The sequence below is a fragment of the Triticum dicoccoides genome, chromosome 6A, assembly GCF_002162155.2.
Source record: "Triticum dicoccoides isolate Atlit2015 ecotype Zavitan chromosome 6A, WEW_v2.0, whole genome shotgun sequence".
NCBI lineage: Eukaryota > Viridiplantae > Streptophyta > Magnoliopsida > Poales > Poaceae > Triticum > Triticum dicoccoides.
Window position 1 is genome coordinate 56,384,268 of NC_041390.1, and position 17,188 is coordinate 56,401,455.

The window sequence follows — 17,188 nt, forward strand, 5'->3', positions numbered from 1 at the left end:
CACCCGGTCTTCCTCTGCGCCAGAGCGGAGGGGACCCTGGCCCCAGGGCCGGTCCATATATATTCAGGGCCCCGGGGCGAGACGACAAAATGAGACCCTTATGGACAAATAAAAATTCAGAATGCATTCTATTTCGAAAGCAATTCAATACATAGCATAGATTCATGGTCTAGAGAACTACATTCTAATAGCATGGAAACAATATAGTTCTATAAAAAATCGCTCTTCTAAGGGGCATAAAGAGACAATCATCTCGCTCTTCTAAGTATGAAAACCTTGCCCAAAGTGATAGCAACTGGAAGCGTCTGTGTTATCATGAGATATAATGTTAATGCCTGAGAGCTTACATTAGATTCTATTTTCTTCAATCTGTTCGTTACTCGATGTCTTCACCCGAAGAAAATGTCTCCAAAGCTTCCTGAATATGATGATCAGATATGTGCATCAATATTTATTTCATCCAACTTTGCTTTCCTAATGCATAAAGTAGCAAGACCATTCAATCTTTCCTGTGACATTGATAATCTCAAATAATTTCTCAATAACTTCAACTTTGAGAAACTGCGTTCAGCTGATGCTACAGTGAATGCTACAGCAAATAGAATTCGATAAGCTATTAATATATTTGGAAAAGAGTCTATGCCTCTAACAAACTCGAAAATCTCCATAGCACGCAATGGCACATCAGATTCTGGTATAGTCATTTGTCGTAGTCGTAATTTCGAGAAGAGATCATCTGATTCAACATAATTTTGAGAAACCGTTTCTACAAATTTAGCACAACATTTGCGTAATTAAATATCATTCAATAAAAGTCTTTTGAGCTAAGTAAGAAGCCAAATATACTTCTGAACACTTCAAGTTATTCGAAGAACTGCCGTTTCTAACTACCTTTTTTATAAAAAAAAATGTCAATTGAAGCTTTCGGTGAGTTTACTAGTTCATCTCTTAAGTTTTTTTCATTTCCTTTTCTCATTAGTAACCATTTTTTAAAAGATATGTCACCAAACAATTATAGAAAAACAGTCAATACAAGGAACAAAAGCACCTGAATATGAGCATATGGCTTGATGTCGAATTGTCGATGTAGCTTCCCAGATCTGCAAGGCTGAAACACTCATTCCCCATCCCCCCTTCTCATCCCTGGATCCAAAGAAGCTTTGAATTACAGGCCAACAGAAGAGTATGATCTAGGAAGAGAAGAATTGGAGGGAGACGTACCAGCTCTGATGCGGTGATGCCTCAAACGTCTACTTGATGGGAAGGTTGAGGATGCAAAGAAAGATGATTGGGAAAGAGAATAGCACTATCGGTCTCCATTAATGGGTGCAAGGGAGCGGCACCTTGAATTTGGAAGTGCATGGGAACGGCGGCGCTGTTCTCTGGGATTGGAGAATTTGGGGGAGGAGGCGAAGAGACTGGAGCTTGACGAGATCGATGGAGTGCTGCCGCAGCGGAGCGAACTAGCGATTGTTTCTTTCGGTCCGTGAGTGCTACCTACGTGCTGGGCTTGGGCTTCCTTTTTTTCCTCTTATTTTTCTGGACCTAAAGACAAAAATATCCTAATACATAAACTGTACTACTACCTGGGCTGGGGCCCCTACCTCCCAGGGGCCCAGGGCGGTTGCCCCGGCCTATGGGCCGGCCCTGCCTGGCCCCCGTCGGCGCCGGCCTCTCGCGTCCCGAGATTGCGCGCCTCGTGTCGATCACCCGGGCCTATTCGGGTCCTCCGAGGACCTCTTCCGTGCGCTCAAGCGTGGCTCCTGCCTTCTCTCGGCCGACCTCGAGAGACGCGGGTGGTCAAGCCCAACGCCGCCTTCCTGCAGGGCTGCGGGGTGCGGGCTAGGTGCTTGCGACATTGCCAGGCTGTGCAGCGCCGTGCCATGGATGCTCAGCGCCAATCCGGAGTGTCCGGGCGATGGCGGCCTGCGCCGAGAGCGTAGGTGTGCCGTGTGCCCCGTGGCTCTAAGATGTTCAAGCTCGCGCTGCAGGCCGTCGCGTTCCTCAGCGAGGAGAAGATCGCAACCAAAGTGGACTACGTAAAGAATACGTTCGGATGGTCGGACGCGGAGGTGGGCATCGCTGCGAACCAAGGCTCCGTTTGTGCTCAGGAAGTCGATGGAATCGCTGCAGAAAAGGTCCGAGTTCCTTATCTCTGAGGTGGGTGGACCAATTTTATGTGAAACCAGGATCCAGAGAACAGGAAAGCAAAACAACCAGCCTTCATTGTTTTCAATTGAAAATAGTAGATTGATCTGCTTTCGTGCCAAATTTTATCTAGCATGTTCCATTTTCATTTCATCGTCTTTTTTGTTCCATTGTATGTCAGTTAGTACTAAAATTGTAGTTCAGTATTTGATATTTAGGTTGTGCTTAGAAAATATACTATATTTCTGTTGGGTGCATTTTTGTTTTTGCCTTTTGATTTTCTCCCTGTATTATTTCTGTTCCTAAATTCTGTAGTTGACCTTACTTTTGCTGGGATACTTTTAATTGTGAAAACCTGAGCTATCTTGGACTAAAGCATGATAAAAAAAAATGGAATAGTCTTATCATTTGTATCTGTCCTAAAGCACCAAAACTAAACCAATGGAAAGGAAATGAACGAGTCTTATCATATCTCTATACTATTCAGTCCTTGCATATGTGAAATTGTATCCATTCATGCATATTTTGGCAGAAAACTTGTAGTTTCAAAGTTCAACTTCATAAATCTACAAAATTCAGCCCAGTTTGTTGATTTGAGCTGACCCAATACTTCGCACGACGCTGGCACTTTAAGCATGTTGTCCACCCCATAAGTAGCAAATTGATGTGTCTAGTGAAGTAACTCCGTGTTAGATTGTGCTAATGATGCAAGAGCGGTAACTATCCACTCCACCGTTCCATACCATTCTTTTGAGATTGATGAGTCGTTTTCCCCTGTTAAAACGCAGGAAAGATGTATATTAGAGCTAAGGGAGTGAGATCAGGCCATTCAGCTAATGTACTGAAAGTATCAGTGAGTGATGAATCTGCACACTTGATATCTTTATGTTCTCAAATGGCCATTACAGTTTTGAGTGCAATGCCCTATTTTATCTTTCCAAGAAAGAAGACCCTCAGTTTGGCCATGGATATGATATGGGAGAGTTTCATTTGAAAAAAATATCAGAAAATTTCCCTTTGAAGGATGATTTTGGACTGAATGACTTACTGGCTGCAGTTCTAGGGACAAGTGGTCTTAAAACTTAACAATGCAGTAATAGCATTATTGTAGATGGTCTACCATTTCAAAATTCTATGGCTGCTAAAAACAAAACCTCCTTATGTTTGCATCAAACAAATGCTTCACACATTCTTGTTTATTTATTTTACTCTGTCGATGAAGCCAGGCAGGTCTCGCACTGCAGATACGGCTACTTGTTTGGTTTCCTTGGAATTCTTGGTCTCCTGTTGCCTCTGCATGTGGCGGGGCATGGTGGGGTTCGGTTTCAGCTGGACGAGGGGCTCTTTAGCCAGGTGCATTTGGTTCTCCTTGGGGATTTATAACAAGGGAAGACCCCACCCACAAACACACGCACATTTTCTATCATTGAGAAAGCATTTTATCCAATCAGCAATAAATCAATGGAGATGTGCCCTCAGTTTGCTGCCGCACATTTTCGTGTTTGGTGTACTGCACATTGTTTTAATTATCTTGAATAATCAACCAAGTAGATGCCCTGCAAATACATTTTAGATTAGTGGTTTCATGTCTTGGTCTCATTGTTCTTTGTATGTCCCTGTGAAATTGGACATGGCTTGCTGTGTTCTACTCCCTCCGTTCCTAAATATTTGTCTTTCTAGACATTTCAAATGACTACTACATACGAATGTATGTAGACATATTTTAGAATGTAGATTCACTCATTTTGCTCCGTATGTAGTCACTTGTTAAAATGCCTAGAAAAACAAGTATTTAGGAACGGAGGGAGTACTTACTACTGAATCAGATGTTATTCCAATTCAATCAATTAGGAATAGACATGTTCATATTTTTTCAGTTTAATATATTTGGTAGCAGTCACATCGTTATGTGATTGAGCTATAGGGCAGTCGGGAGTGCTAATCTTCACATCCTAGAGGGATACTGAGGTTTTGTTCTCATAGTAAGGTTTGGAGTAGGACCGCAGGATTTTTTTTGAAATGGTTTAATTTTTTTCGAAACGGGGACTGCAGGATATTGATCAGTGACGAAACCAGTCTTAATTAGTAACACGGGATCCAATTTACGCATTGTATTATTTTTTTTGAATTATTTCTTCATGCAATCAAGCAGTAATCATGGAAACTAGAATTCTGGAGCTTAACTTATCCTGCTTTTGGTGTCATACTAGTGGTTGGGGCGTGCCATTGGCACGCCTCCTGAGCGTTTATGTGCGCACTTATTTAGCTTACGCACATTCGCGGGTCTAGGTTGATCATTGATGACAAAGAGAGTTCCAAAGCAGCGACAGGTTGAGGTGAAATAGATAGAGAAACGAATTAGATTATGGAATCAGTTCTGAATACTGTAACTTTGTAACCATGTTTGCAATTAAATTTTCAGACAAATGTGATGATGACCATATAATCAGACACCATACTTGTTTCTCTGCGTCACACTCATAAATCTCACTATGCAATACTCTATCTGTCAATCCAAAATAGGTTTAGGGGTCATCAGGTTTATATTCAGAGAAGAACACCCAATAAGAGATGTTATTTGCAAAATAAAGATTATTTACCACTAGATGCATGATGGGTTTTGCACCATTCATTCATATTATGTAAGCAAGCCTTGATTTGATTTATAACCAAGCTAGGACCCTAAATGACAGCACCTAAAATCGGCCTAGTGATCTGTTGAGACAGTTATTTTGGGACGGAGGCTACAACTCATGGGCTAGTGATCTGTTGTAGTCACTATAAATACAAGTCATCCTAGTTTGTAAGCTTCATAGAAAGTCCAACGAAATGCAGGTGATCCTATGAGATCCAGAACAACATCGTTTGGTGAGACTGATGCATCAATTGCACAGTAGTGTATCTACCACAGATAAATGGGTGTCTAACAACATGATATTTTCTTTTTTATCAGCAGTTTGCAGTCTTGCTCACCAAGACCTGCCATAGCGTGAGTAATTTCAGTTGATTCAGCTTGTTGTTCCAAGCAATGAATATAAAAGTATGCTGACTGACGGTTGATTTACTTGCAGGAGCTTGTAGGCGTGAAAAAGAGGGGCTCGCTTCTAAAATACAGCACCTAAAATCGGTGTGTACTCTTTCTGTCAAACCCCATATCTACATTCTGGCTCTGTGTGTGTCCTAAAAAGTTTCAAGCTGACATTGTGGTATTTGCTTCAAGGACATAAAGGAAATCAGGTCTGCTCTTTAGGAAGAGAGGGCAAGTTCAGTAACAGAGCAAGCTGGGCAGGCACAAGAGCATGTACTCAAGACTGACGATGCACAGATGGAAAAATAAACTATACTGCAAGCATGAAATATGTGATACCTGATTAGAACCAAATCTGTGCTCATGGATGTTCGACTTAGTACAATGGAACACACAGAAAAGTTTGTGAATACATACTATATATGACTTGCAAATCACACTTGCTGGACACATAGCGGTATATCAGTATCAGCAAACTGAAGTGAATTCACCAAGTTTATACATTGCCTTCACATCATTACTCAAATAAATCGTACAGTACATAGTCTCGCAATATACATCATTCTATTTTGCCGAATATTTCATTTCAATTGGAAGGAAAAATTGATTGAGAAATTTGATCTGAAATAAATAGCAATCAACTATGGTGCTCAAGCAATAGTCATCTTAAAATCCCAAAAATAAAAGAACTCATTAAGCAATCTGACCACGCCCTCAATGAGCGGGGAACTTGCACCTGCAGTCTGCAGAGGAGAAGAGATCAAACAATCCATATGGGCATACCATCGAGTAGATGGTGCGCGGAAAATGTTGTTGGATTCGAGGTTCTTTTAAGCTTAGAATTATTCGAATCACAATTGACTGTAGTATTTGGACTCTATCAGTATCAATTGCTTGTGATAGGTGTCTGATATACATGACCAGTTGCTAGCTTCCCTTTCAACTCTCAGTTTCAACACACAATAATTCTTCCTAAGTCCCTTGCAGTTTGGTGTCCCATATTCTAGACCGTGCTACCTCTGTTTTGGTAAGAACTTGTGCATCCGCATATTGTTCCATTGCAATCAGTCGCACATCTTAGGAACAACATGTCATGGATCTTATTTCCATTATCATCTCAATTCTTCATCACTCCAGAATGAGCGTGAGTAGATTCAGTGAGTATGTTGCTTATAAGTGGTAAAGAAGACTCCATCTGTAAAATAATATAAGACTTTTTAGATCACTACTTTAATGATCTAAAAGATCTTATATATTACCTCACACAGGGAGTATGAGTTTGCCAAGCACCTAGAAGAGATCATAGATAACCATAGAAACTATTATGGGTTTCCAGTTTCTTCGAAAGTGGGAAACTTCAGGACACAGTTCCTGAGGAATTCCATAACTATTTAACCATACTTTATCTACAGGCGAAACAGGAATCTATGTGTTTTCTAAATCAATCAGTCAATGACAAGCTGCTTAGGGCACCTAGATGCCTAACATTGAAGACTATGACAACTCAGAATAGCTATGACCAGAACGAAGATGATCTGGAAGCATTATGTAATCCAATAAGAAACTTCCTTCAAGCGGAAAGTATTGTTATTGGAAATAAGGAATGTTCAGCCATCATCTCTGACCGTAAGTACAGGCCTGCAGTTTGTATTTGAATTGTCATGATATTTGAAGCAGCAGAGCACTTTTCAATCAATTATGAGAGGCATTCGCTTCTCTGATCTTCATCCCACCAATGCGTTGTACGACTCTCCACCCCCTTTCCCTCCCTCATGAAATCCTAATTTCCCGCAATGAAATTCGATTTCGAGTTCTATTCGATACTGGTAGGAGAAGAACCCGACTAGGCATTCTTAAAAAAAGAGGGGAAGTTTCAGCTCCACTGTCTATTATGTGGTTAAGGAGGCTGATGGATGCACCCCAAGTGAAACTAATTTACATGACCACCCAGTTCCACTAAGATTAATTAAACAGTGGGGAAATGCTATGGGTATCCCTAGTTCCTTCTTGACACCGATCCTCATGATGAGTAGGAATGTACTTCTGCACACATGTTATTCCTACCTTTTTGTTATCTATCTAATGCTTGACTGGTGAGTTGGTGAATCCTTGACTGTTTGTAAGATATTGTATACCCTGAATCAAACCGGTGCTGCTGTTTTACTAAAAGTTATTATCCCTATGCGAAGGGCACGTGCTCTACTGGCTAAATCTAAAGTAAGGCTTTTCTGTACATTCTCTTGCCTGTTTTTAGCTCCAGTCATCAATCTTTTTTGCAACACTCACCCTCTGCTGTTACCTCATTATTTTCATGATTCCTTATTCTGTGATACTGTTCTTCAAACTGAACTTATAGAAGCTCAAACCAGTTCCGAAAGAGAACCTTGAAATTTCTTCACTGAATGAGTTGGGCCCATTCCGTCGAAGAACTTGAATCACACGTCTGCACAACTCTTCTATTTCATGGGTAAAGTATTGCATGAACGCGCAACCTGCATGAACGCACAATTGACAATCAGTGTCATACTTCTGATTGTATTGAAAATGAACATTGTAATAGTAAAGTATTGCTCGCCTCCTGCCATGAGGAAACATGGTTCTACAAACGACTTTTAATTCTTGCTCTTGTGGCATCATCAAACTCTTTCTTAACAATGCAGCCCAATGTAGAAAACTCATTGAATAAATCCACAAAGAAAGATATACCAGACATTCCCTTTCTGAAAAAGACAACAAAGATTCATCTATGGAACTAAGGTTAGAACATCAGTTTCCATAGCTGAAATACCAAGTTAGTTTCAGAGAAACAACACAGTTTAATATTAATAATATATCATGTAATTACTCATCCGTGTTTTCCGTAACAAATACAATATCCTGCTAGAACAACTACCCTGGAAATTGCGGTTGAATCGGAAAGCCTTGTACGTGCTCAATATCACCATGCATTCAGAACATGACACCAACCAAATTGTCTGACCATGGAGAGTTCAAGCAGTAATGAATTATCATTGGGTGAAAAAAGTTCTAAAAAATGTGCGTAAACTGAAGAAGCATATATCATCTTGGGGAGCCTCTTCCTATGCTTGGCATTCTATTAGTGCAGTAGATGCTCCCACCCGGCGCGCGCGCACACACACACACACACAAGAGAAGGAATCAAGAAATACCCAAGGCAACAAATGGATATCAAAGAGAAAAACCAGAAGAAGGCGAGAAGAAACCTTGTGCGTCGCTTCATCTTGTAGCCGTTCCTGGGGGCGGTGACCATGAAAATGTAGCAGGGGGCGGGGCTTCCAGGGAGAGTGGGATGGCTACATTTAAAAATAGAGAAGATGTACCAGTACTTTGTTCTAAGTAAAAGGTATTCAGGCGTGAAAATTAGCCCTGATTTGAAGTGCCTTTTCATGTCAGATGTTACTCTGATTAAATAATCACCATGCATAGTAAGCATTTCGCAATTTCTTCACTAATAATGGGTGCAATATAAGAAGCAATATACTCCAAGGCACATACAGTTTGATGCAAGATGCATGGCTGAGAGCCTGAGACAGATGGATTAGAAAAAGATTGGAATTAATGGATGCAGGTACTACACAGTTTTATATGCTGACAATTATGCACAATGTAATGAATTGTCAACAAACATCGAGAGGTCTTCTGGTGTTACTAATTTTCAATGAGGTCATCCACGTTTTCAGCGGCATAAACATTCATTGGGATCTACTAAAGAAATCCATGACACATACCGAACCCCAGTATTCACCCCAAAAGCATGACTTGGACAATTGGACATGGATTGTAACAACATGACCCAGATTCATACATACCCACGCTCAACTCTGACATTCCAAATAACCACATGGAAAAGGAAACGACCCCCCAAATTAAGAGACAGCTTCACTGAAGCAACGCTAGCTGTGACGTAATCTATAAGGTGTCGAGGGGGCTAGTGATTGATGCACACCTATTTAACTCACGTAGCATTTTGATAAGTTCACCCAAGAGATCATTGAGCAGGACGCGCTTATGCTTCTGCCTCTTGGATTTGTGGATTTTCCTTGGTGCTTTCTTCTTGCACTTGCCATCGGTGACATGCCTGCGAATTGAAAGCTACTACATCAGCAACAATGGAACACAGGCACAGCTCTCTTGCACAGTAGGTACGGTACACATTATGTTCATGCTAACAACATCTGCTATTGAGATGCTTAAATCACACTTCATGTTTCTATTTTCTAAATTAAAATAGACATCGGTACAGCAGAAAAGAAACACACAAATAGGTAGCCAAATTACCTCACAAAGCTATTAGCAAGGTAGTAGCAAAATCCTGAGCTCCATCCAGTTCTTGCTTCGTTTCCAATATGGCAACCACTCCCTGCCGCTGAAATTGCTGATGAATATGACAGTGAAAAAACAGGGGAATTGACCCAAGGAAGTATCCAGACTGTGTGCTGTTCATTGGGAGGCGGCTGACTAACTAACTATTGATGGAGTGGAAGAAGACCGGTGGCTTTCGAGCGGTGGTGCAGCCTGCTGTTGAGAAAGCCTGTTGATGGAGTGGAAGAGGACGGCGGTCCGGCCCTGCTACACCACCTCTTCTCTCTCTCCCTCTCATCTTCTCACCCCTCGCTCCTCCCCAGACACCCCCACACTCTCCTCCTCCTCCCCCGTCTCATCCACCCATCCTCGTCCCGGATCCTGCCGGATCCGAGGCTTGTGGGCGCGGAGGCGAGCTTCTCCGGCGCCGGCGCCGGCGGTGGCAGCAGCGGGAGAGGAGGCGGGGGTCGTGGGGGAGACACGCGGGCTAGGTCACGGGCATCGGCGACGGCGGTAGGACAGGAGGCGGGGGTCGCGGGGAAGACGCGCGGTAGCCAACGCGTTTTTTTTTGTCGGTACCTGTGATGACGTGGATAGCAGAACGAGGCGCCCATGCCGCGACTGTTAATGGGTTTAATGCTTTGATAATGGACTAAGGGGTGCCTGGTTCATAAGTCTTAGGACTTTTTCTAGTCCCAGGAACTAATCAAAAAAACTCTCTAATAGAGTCTTTTTCTAATCCCTGTAGAAAAAGTCTCTCCCGTTTGGTTCCTAGGGATTTTTTAGGGACTTTTTCTAGTCTCTGAGACTAAAAAGTCTCTGAATCAAACACCCCCTAACAAATTGGGTTCACTATCCTCCTGTTCATTCAGTAGCCAGATTTTTATTTAGTCTGACTGTATATAAAGAACCAGCTATGTATATCTCTGTTCCAGTAGTTATGACAAATGCTGCATGTAAAGAAGTGTTTAAAGTAAAGTGTCAAGATAATTCGGAAGGGAAACTTTCATCTTATTAGTGTATGTTTCAAAAAGAGTTGCAGTGCATTTTTGTGATCTTTGGGAACACATTTATTGAGTTGTTTTGATGGACATTAACATTTTTTTATGGACAGTGGGTCATATATTGTATAAAAATATATTGAACTATTGACCAAAAACACTGAAGTCGGAGATTACAAGACTGCTTTTGTAGTTTCTAAAGAGATGGAAGATCCCTCGATTTGAACGGTATTTGTTATAGAATGACCCAAGTTGAAGTTCAATAATAAGGCCGGTTGGCCATTGATCTGTTCATACTGGTACCTCAGAACCCCACTTTTTAACTCAGCAATGGATAAGTGATTCAGTGTGGTAAAAACAGATTGACCATTTACATATGCGTGTCTGCATAACCAGAGTTCTTTCACTTTCTCAGAGAATTGATTGTTGCATGAATGTGCTACAGATCATCAAAGCTGCCACAGGAGTAGAAGAGCAAAGAATTGTGACCTGGATGAAAATTGATCAGTCTATGCCCCTATGAAGCTGATGACATTCTGTATCATTTGCCTGTGCACCCCGGTTAGTGACCGGACAAAAGAGAGAAAAAAAAATGACTCAACCAGACCTCTCATATCATCCCTATACGCCCTGGCTGTTCGCTAACCCTCATATTGAAGACAAGTGTAGGAAGGATATAAGGCCTCGCGGACGCGCCGTGTCAAACTGCCACGTAGGACGCGTCCCACCCCGGATCACCTTTTTTCTTTCTTTATTCTTTCTTTTCTTCTCTCTCTTCATCTCCATCAATCACGTGTAGTAGCTTTATTAAGGAATTATCATACGATCCCGTTGACTAGCAACAAGGAAATCTGGGTTACATCTAGCCAACTTTCAGTCCCATCAAGTGAACAAGCATGTCGAGCATAATGATGGGCTGGCATATTCGCCTCCCTACCGGCATGGGTAACCAAGAGAGAGAGAGAGGGGCAAAACTAGCTTCGATCTCCTCCAATTCTGTTAAGATAGTTGCTGCAATCGACCTTGTATTACTGCGCGACTTTCATAGATTGACCAACTTCAAGTTGTCAATCTCCATTACCACATGTGAATAACCACGAAGTTGAGCAGAGATCATGCCTTCATGGAGAGCTATGGGTGAGGCAATTTGTGCTAGGGAATAATAATTGAAGAGGCACATGGCTTCAAATCTATGTTTAGCTAGGGGATTACAAACCCTCCGTATCTGTCTGGATGCATCCTGTGTCTAATCTCAAATTCTCAATACAACTCCCTACTCTAAACTCTCATTCCCCTTCTCAAATATTGCCAAACACCCTGTGAATATATTATAATTGAATTGATCTTTTTCTTGATTTCCCCTCAATCAAATAACTTCCAAAGAGCTGGCCTTTACTTGGACTGGAGATTGCCACATCACATTTCATAAGTTTTTGCCAGGATGTACTTACAAAGGTGAGGGTGAAAGGCCCTGTCAATGCCTAAATTAAACCTCATCCAGGCGCATTTACAACCCAAGGGAGTATGTTTTTGCAAAAGTTTATAGTTAACACCACCTATTTGCTGATATTAGAGTTTTTCTTTGTCCGGTTTTAAAATCAATTTTGAGAAATATGAGCAAATCTTGTCCTGTTCTTCTGCCACTTTGCCTCTTGGATATCTTGGGATTCCCATCAATTCAACGAAATTGCAAAGCAAGAACTGGAAAGAAAGCGAAGGGCAAAGTGGCAAAGTAGTTGACAAGAGACTCCACATAATAGCCTAGCTCAGTGAAGCATCAACCAAACAGCCACCGAATATGAAATATGCCCGGCATATTAGACTGAAATACAATCTCTGAGTCTATATAGGATCAGCACGAACTCAGATGAAAACATCCACAGGTTGACCTCGGATGCAGGCAGGTAGCCGTTAGGTAGTTCTGATTCGGATGAATTTTGGGTCTACCAGTCACCAGAGAATACAACTCAACGTAAAAATAAAAGGATTTGACAGCAGTAGCGCTTCATCAAGACTTCAAGAAGCCATAAGCAGCAGAAGTAAGGTCAGTGACGGACGTCCAATTCGCCAGGTCTTGCCCTTGAGTGGCGCGTCAGGCATCAGTGAGCCTTGCCAGCGATAACAATCTACCACGGTCTGCAAAGATACCATTCACACAGATCAAAACCAACATCCAACTCAGCATTTACAGATTGATTTGATATACACACCATGTGACAGAAAATAATACAGTAGAATGATTCTAAGAAAAATCTGAGACAAAGTAACAACATAATAATACAATATCTACAGCTCCGCATGCATATTGTATATTCGAATTGAGTAAGTTTCCGATGCCAAGTATTCTCAGTTTGCACTAGTAGCTACACGCAAATGGACTGGCTACATCTATATGTCAAGATAACAACTGTTAATTACAGTATGACATTGTTGACAAACAGAACAAACAAACACATAAACACGGTAAAGAGAATGCAAGGACAACGGACAAGCACAAGTTTGTTTTAATATTTAGCAATGTCCAGCACGAGTTTGTAGTCATTAGTTTCTTTCTGTCGGTATGGAATGTAACGAGAGGCTTAGAATAATGTTTTCCCTATTTCGGTATTTCCTTTCCATTCCCATAATCTACCTTTCTCTTTTTAGCTTTCCTTGTATGGACATTTTATTCCTTCTTTGATACAACTATGCGCAGCATTCAATTTTTCAAAAGAGAAGCAATAATGGCTCTAGAGAAAAGTAGAAATGATGCAATTGCCCCAGCTTCCCATGGACCGGTCCATGTAATAGCACAAGGATAATAAGACTTGAATCCATAACTCACAAATGACCACATAGGTGCCTTTTTGCTTAATGACAGCATAACCTTGACACAAAATTTTCAAGTTCTTAGTGAAATTGTAAAACATCTGACTTCAACCTGTTACATGATGTTTTCAACCTATTTGAAATGATGAACATATTACTGCGAAATCAAATTGTGACTTGGATTTTGTATTTCCATTTGTTTGTCCAAAAGGTCTGACAGTGACACTGCTACTTGACATCCTGGGATGAAGATCAGACCAACACCGAACCTGATATAAAAATTTCATGAAAAGGAAATGGAGACAGATAGACTACACACTATTCTAGTTCCAAGTAGCTCAGCAGAGCATTTGCCAAGAAGTGACAGAAATATGACTGATATGCTAAACAAAACCCAACTTCTCAATATTATGATCAGAATGAAATTGATCCTATTGACCTGCACCATCTGTGTGTAAACTACTAAGGCAGACTAAGAAATCATGTGATCTTTGCTAACAGTAACAATGCCATGATCTGAGAAGATACCATGCAGAAAACTCATAACCAACGCTTACTCAGCATTTTACTTTGGTGAGCTACGTGCTAGTGGGGTTTACAGAGCTTGAGCTTGAGATGTGAGCTTTTAGCTATGCCAGAAATAACAGATTTTTTTCCAAGTAAGGTAACAGGCAAATACTAGATTGACAAGGCTGTATGCATATTTAGCAATTCAACCAATGCATATCATCCTGGTCCTTAACAGATAAAATCTCATAACAAAAATCATGCTCTGTTTTCAAATGTCATATGTTCAGTTTTATCTAGCATACACAAATTCGCCTCTGGCAAGATCTATACGGGTATACAAACTAACAAATATTACTTGCAATTGCAATATAACTGATTGACTAATTGTTCACAAATTTATGGAAGCTGTAAAATGAAGGACAACAGTACCATACCAGGAGTGTAGAAGCTCATGTAGGGTAAGACGGAAAAGTAGACCGCAGGTTCATCAACCTTCTTCACCAGTCCGGACTTGAGCTCGATCCTGAATAAGCCACCCTCTGTTCTGACGAAGATGACACACAGACCCTCTGCGAAACCAACCACACTTGCTCCATTGCCTTTGAGGGGTTTGGCCATGGGCATGATTTTCTCCAGGTCAATGACCATGCACTGTACCCATTTTGCAGCTCCCTTCACCTTCCTTGACCAGAGATGCAGACTGAAATCCTGAACACCAGCGAGCCCCAGTGAATTGTCCTCCATGACCATGAGGGCAATGAAACCATTGTACGCTTCTGCATCTGGTGGTGGTGGGTCAATCACAGACAAGCGATTCTTGCCGCAGTCATACTTGGCAATGGCACTAGACCGCGAAAGTGTGAAGTAGACTGCATCTCCAATTGCGGCTACTCGCCTAGGCTGGACATAGGGTATGTAGTACCTTCTTTTTGCAGTTGCATCCCGCTTGTGCCGGGCATAGCATTCACAGCTATCGTCGAGAGATACCGGCGCACTCCAGGCACCTGTCACAGATGAGTACACACTCGCCTTGACGACTTCCTCGTGGTCATCAGTGGCCAGGAAGACCACGCGGAAGGGGCCGCCGTGGCAGTTGAGATGGTCGCAGCCGGCGGCGGCGCAGAAGACCGCAGCGGTGTAGATCATCCAGTCGATGTCCGGCTCGGGCACCACGTGGCGGTCGCCGTTGACGGGGTCCCAGACGAGCAAATCCACTTCTGGGTCCTGCAGCATGTGGATGAGGACGCGGCCGTGGCGGCAGTCGAGAGGGCGCGTGCGGCGGCCGTCGGAGCCTGGGTGGGGGAAGTCGGGCATCGACGTGGTGGAGGCGAAGCGCGCGGCGGGGTCTCCGTCGCAGACTTGGGTCCTGTGGAGGAGGCCGAGCAGCGGAGGGGCGCCGTGGAACGCGCGGTACCGGCGGCGGAAGGCAGGGTCGCAGATGACGCGGAGCCAGGGCTTGCAGACGAGGGCGGCGCGGAAGAGGTGCTCGGGCTCGTCCGGCGGGAGGCGGAGGAGCATCTCTGCGACGACGTCGTCGACGAGGTTGACCTGCTGCTGCGGCGGTGGCGGCGGCGACGACGCCATGGTGCGCTAGCTCGTGGGGTTTGGGTGGGGTTCGGACGAAATGGGAAGTAGCGAGGAGCGAGGGTGAGGGGTCGGGCCTAATTGGTTGGGTCGTTCGACCGGTCCATGACCTGATTGGGCTGCCTGGCTCGCCAGTTTTTTTGGTAATAATACCAGTGGTGCCTAAACTTGTCAGCGATGTTTACTTTAGTGCCTAAACTTAAAAAATATATCGAACTGGTTCTCTAACTTATTGGTATGGTTCAAATACGGTTCAAATCACATCCAGATACGTATGTATTATTGACTAGACATGCCAGCGTGACGCGAAACCCACTGCAATGCCGAGACAGGCCGATATGGAAAAAGTGCGTCTAAACGACCATCAGGTCTCACCTGTCAGTGCACAACCGAAATAAATAAAAATGAAGCATGGCTGAGATTTGACTCGGCGACCTGTGCGTTGCTAAGGACCTGCGCAAACCACATCACCAGGGAAAGTTAATTCACTATTACGCATCGCTAACCTTTATCTAGGTAATTAGACTACAATTAATGTGGCCAATTTTTCACATGCTAGTTATTTTTCGTTTTTTAGAAAATTATTCAAACTATAGTCACAATATTAAATAAATAGTTAATGACCCCTCAAAAATGTTAATGAAAATTTAAACATCCACAAACTTGAAATAACACAAAATAATTAATAAAATGGTTTCGTAATATTTGTAAGGATTCAAACATAAAATAAAATAATTTTGCAATTTTTAAAATTTATACATTTTCGAAATGTTAATCTAATTTTCAAAATCTTCATATTTTGAAAACATATCACGTGGTCCTTTTTTAAAATATTAATTATTTTTTCTTTTGTACGTGACCCTTCGACATGCGGGTTTCTTTTTCGTTTTTATTAATTCTAAAACTTATGCAAATTATTGTAATGGTAATAAAATAAAGCTAGTATCTACTTGTCTTAGAAATAACATGCATATTTTTTTATTGTAAAACATGTTGATTTAATTAAAAATATTTACGTATTATTATAAAGTCAGGGAATTAAAATGTTCTTTTAACTAGATAAATGTATGTATAGTTTAAAATTTTCTAATTTAAATATAAGAATGTATAAAGTCCCGGGGGAACACTAGGCCATTGTTTATTTTTTTCACACATATATTAATACTTATTTTTATTCGAAAATATACCTTTTCACAAACACATATACTTTTTTAAAACAAGTGAACACTTTTTACAACTAGAAATACATTTCCTAAAAGCATGGACCCTTCATATACTACCTGAATATTCTGTAATTTCTAAAATAAGAAAAACTAACATGTGGAAAATGGGTGCAATAACTGCAGCACATTTAACTCCACGGCTGTATCAGATATATAAAAAGTTACAGTGCGTAAAAGACAACAAAATTACATGAGGGAATTGGTTGGTGCATGTCCTGTGCGCCGCGGCGCACATGTCGCCGGTTCAAATCTCAGCTTTGCAGGTTGTACGCTGACAGGTGGGACCAGATGGTCACTGAGACACACACTCTTCATGGCAGTCTGTCCCGGCATTGCAAGTGGGCCTCGCGCCACGCTGGCATGTCTAGTTAGCAATACATACATGTCTAGACGTGATTGAACCGTATTTGAATCATACTGTCAAGTTATAGAACCAGTTCGGTGTATTTTTCAACTTTAGGCACCAAAGTGAACATCGATGGCAAGTTTAGGCACCACTAGTGTTATTACCTCTTTTTTTTTGTCATGTAATGGTTGTTTTAATTTTATTTAATAATACTAGA

General features: G+C 41.8%; 2 protein-coding genes across 5 annotated transcripts; both read right to left on the reverse strand.

Moving 5' to 3' along the window:
* Positions 1 to 5,929: 5,929 nt before the first annotated feature.
* On the reverse strand, positions 5,930 to 10,075 carry LOC119314809. 4 transcript variants are annotated; one of them, XM_037589496.1, is made up of 6 exons: positions 9,665 to 10,075; positions 9,476 to 9,572; positions 9,144 to 9,275; positions 8,401 to 8,490; positions 7,752 to 7,896; positions 5,930 to 7,668 (listed from the first exon to the last, which is right to left on the reverse strand). In XM_037589496.1, the coding sequence occupies exons 1-5, from the start codon at positions 9,795 to 9,797 to the stop codon at positions 7,776 to 7,778; spliced, it is 573 nt and encodes a 190-aa protein (XP_037445393.1). In that variant the 5' UTR covers positions 9,798 to 10,075; the 3' UTR covers positions 5,930 to 7,668; positions 7,752 to 7,775. The 4 variants fall into 4 exon arrangements, 2 of the variants coding, with proteins under 2 accessions (XP_037445393.1, XP_037445392.1); XM_037589495.1 differs by having other exon boundaries at positions 5,930 to 8,490; XR_005152464.1 differs by having other exon boundaries at positions 5,930 to 9,275; positions 9,661 to 10,075.
* Positions 10,076 to 12,297: 2,222 nt separating this feature from the next.
* Positions 12,298 to 15,423, reverse strand: LOC119315181. Its single transcript, XM_037589854.1, has 2 exons — positions 14,253 to 15,423; positions 12,298 to 12,636 (listed from the first exon to the last, which is right to left on the reverse strand). Exons 1-2 carry the CDS (start codon positions 15,400 to 15,402, stop codon positions 12,593 to 12,595), a joined length of 1,194 nt encoding a protein of 397 aa, XP_037445751.1. The 5' UTR covers positions 15,403 to 15,423; the 3' UTR covers positions 12,298 to 12,592.
* Positions 15,424 to 17,188: the final 1,765 nt, after the last annotated feature.